Source organism: Schistosoma mansoni, chromosome W, assembly GCF_000237925.1.
Source record: "Schistosoma mansoni strain Puerto Rico chromosome W, complete genome".
In the NCBI taxonomy this organism is placed as follows: Eukaryota; Metazoa; Platyhelminthes; class Trematoda; order Strigeidida; family Schistosomatidae; genus Schistosoma; species Schistosoma mansoni.
This window is the reverse complement of record NC_031502.1, coordinates 9,533,644-9,536,671: the sequence shown is the minus strand read 5'-3', so window position 1 is coordinate 9,536,671 and position 3,028 is coordinate 9,533,644. Positions and strand designations below refer to the sequence as shown.

Here is a 3,028-nt window from a genome sequence, read left to right as displayed (position 1 = left end):
GTCAAATACAGCTTTTATTACTTCTTTTGTTATTTATTTTACCACAACTAATTGTTTCGAGTGTTTACAGTTCCATTAATATCAGTCGACAGTCAATTTTGTTAGAGAGTGGAAAATATATAACTCAGCAATTTAGTTACAATTGTTAGTTGAACCAGCTAGTCTAACCTCATCGTAAGTTGTATACGTACATCAAATTATTGGTTAATTTATGTCAAGTGCTGTTTAGTTTAGAGTATCCAAGTTTGATTATTGGCCGGATAAATAAATGAGACATAACTCAGTGTATTTTAGTATGTTTGCTAATCAGCGGTTGCATCAGTTGTGGATTTATTGTCTTTGCATAACAAGCCTTCATTTTCAGTCTTCTTTTCTCCTCTGCCCCAAGCTGTATTAGTCTTTGTTCATCTGTAACAAGTAGTCATAGCAATGATTTTCTATCATTTACAAATATTTTATTTTTGTTTATCTCTACTTCATTATAAACATTAGACATAGAATTAGCGAGTAATACCAATAATGTACTTTTTTAGGGCTAAATAAGACAAAAATTCATCATCTTTTAGAATAAGAAAAGTTAAATATCAGCGTGTTAAGAAAAAAATGTCTTAAAGAATAAAATCTTAGTGAGGAACTAAAAACACTGGTGTTCGGTTTGGTACTCAGCGTAGTTTCCACTATGCAGAAATAAATTTTATCGTTGTCTATATACTAAAATTATAATATAATGTAGTAATCTTATATTGTAGACTGACTTTAATTAGACCACTACTGAAAATCAGTAGGCACTATACAGCTATGTCGTTATAAAATGGGACTTCCTTAACAGTATACAAAAACCACCTCACTAGAGGTCGAGCCCAGAACCATCAGGTCTTGCAGTGATCGCCTAACTCTTCTAACACGGCCTGTATGTAGTTTCTGACGTTTCTAACTTTTGTCAATGTGCGATATTGTGTGACCATAATCCGTTGTCACTGGCGATATTAATTTCAGTCTTGATATGGCAAGATTCTACTCGTTACGACTTTTCACTTGGAGCAATATAATCATAATTTTTGTATCAATCATAGGTTAACTATCTTTATTCAGACATATTTCAGTATAAAATAAGTATAATTTCTTATGGATTGTACTGGTTCAGAAATATTTTCATCTAGCTAGATAGCTTTTTCTGTAATTCAGTCATTCATAAGACCGGATCTTATTTGCGAATAAGAAAGAATTGATTATAGCATCACCTCTTCGCCCAATACGTATATTGAAAGAACTAGTCTTTTGTTTCCTCTATATCTTATATGTACGTAATTAAACATTCAAACTAGAGGAACATTGCAAATTTACAATTTTAAGTAGATAACAGATAATATCAGAAAGAATGAGTTCAGATCTCATTTTTCTAACCAATCACTTTTAATTTATTGATGAAATTCAATGTTAAAATCAATGATCATAATTTCAACATTCAAAGTACGCATGTGTATAAAGTATTTTGGAAAATCATAAAATATATAAAGATTTCGATAATTGAATGTGTTTAATGTAATTGATCTTTGAATCCACAAGTAATTCGTTCTCTCCAAATGAGGATTTTTAAAAAATCAGTTCGTCTTAATTCGTGGTTATTTTTCCTGTATTAAAAATGACTTTCAACACATTTAAGTTATTAAAAATGTTTATCGAAGGTCCAGAAGTACATAATTTAAAGTATATATTTTCAATAAAATAAGTATCATTTATACTACTATCATTTGTATTACTAAAAATAGATTTCAGATAGTAGAAATAACTAGAAAAAGGTTTACACAGTAAATTATACGTTTCAAAATATATTGAGTCGGAGACTGATATTATTTAAAGAACTACTGAAAATTAAATGATCGTTAGGATTCTATTTTAGTTTGATTTAAGCCACATCAAAAGTTTTCGTTTTAAATATTATGTCTTATGCAACAAATCCTAGATATTAGATTCCAACCAAATAACTCATCAATAATATGATTACTACAATAGATGACACCAATATTTTAGGTCTAGTAAGAGTTATAGAGATCACTTTATTATATGATCTAAAACTCATGTATCCGACTTGAGTAGTACTTCCTAGTTACAGTTTTTGTGCAACTCACACTCATCAATGACTCAAATAATAGCCTTGAATAGTTCAAGATTAGATTGTTCATTTTGTTCATTCTCTTTATTGATGTACTGTATTCATAAATCTTTCTATCTTTGCAAAACATGGATTTTATAGTCCCAACTATGAAAAAGTAGTGCCAGGTGAAGGCATGCCATTACCTGATAATCCAGAGAAGAAAGGAGATTTACGAATTCGATTCAATATTCAATTTCCTAAAAAATTAAGTGGCGATCAAAAGTTAAATATTGAAAGAGCGTTTTTTGGATAATTTTGCTGTTCTTGGACAATAATATTTCTATCATTTCGGAGTCATAGTAGACACTTATGGATATCTCTCTCTTTCATATATATATTTATGGAATTAAGAAAAGGTTTCTTAAACGAAGTAGAATAACAACAAGAATTTTTATGTTTCTTCACAACTCTGCCTTTTAAATGATAATAATTTTATAAATGATGCATCTATGTGATAAAGAATTATAAATATTCTTAGTTTTCATAATGATAACGATAGTTATGAATATCGATTTGATGAGTTACATAAAATATTATCCTGCCTCTTTTTTTAATGAAATACCTTTTTGGTATGCCTTTTGCAACCTCATCCATGAATTTGACTAATGTTTAAGCATAAAAACTTTCAGATTTCGAGTTATTTAGTTGCTCTACAATAATTAATTCAACCCAAAGCTCGTGAAAATGATTAAAGGTGCACACTTAAAAAAATTATAGTATCGAAAATAATGTAGATACCTAGTTCCCTTTGGCTTTCTGAGGCTCCTTATCCCATGATTTATTTTGTTAGTCGGTAAATAAAAATTCTAGACTTTTGGCTTGGTAAAAGCATAATATACTGACAGCCTTGTGTTAACTAATAATAATTAAAAT

General features: G+C 29.1%; 1 protein-coding gene across 1 annotated transcript; it reads left to right on the top strand.

The window, feature by feature from the left end:
- Positions 1 to 2,287: 2,287 nt before the first annotated feature.
- Positions 2,288 to 2,408, top strand: Smp_187860 (hsp40-related; the record flags this gene model as incomplete). The annotated part of the gene is made up of 1 exon (XM_018788470.1): positions 2,288 to 2,408. A coding segment is annotated over one exon (121 nt), but the record flags the coding sequence as incomplete, so codon positions are not given.
- Positions 2,409 to 3,028: the final 620 nt, after the last annotated feature.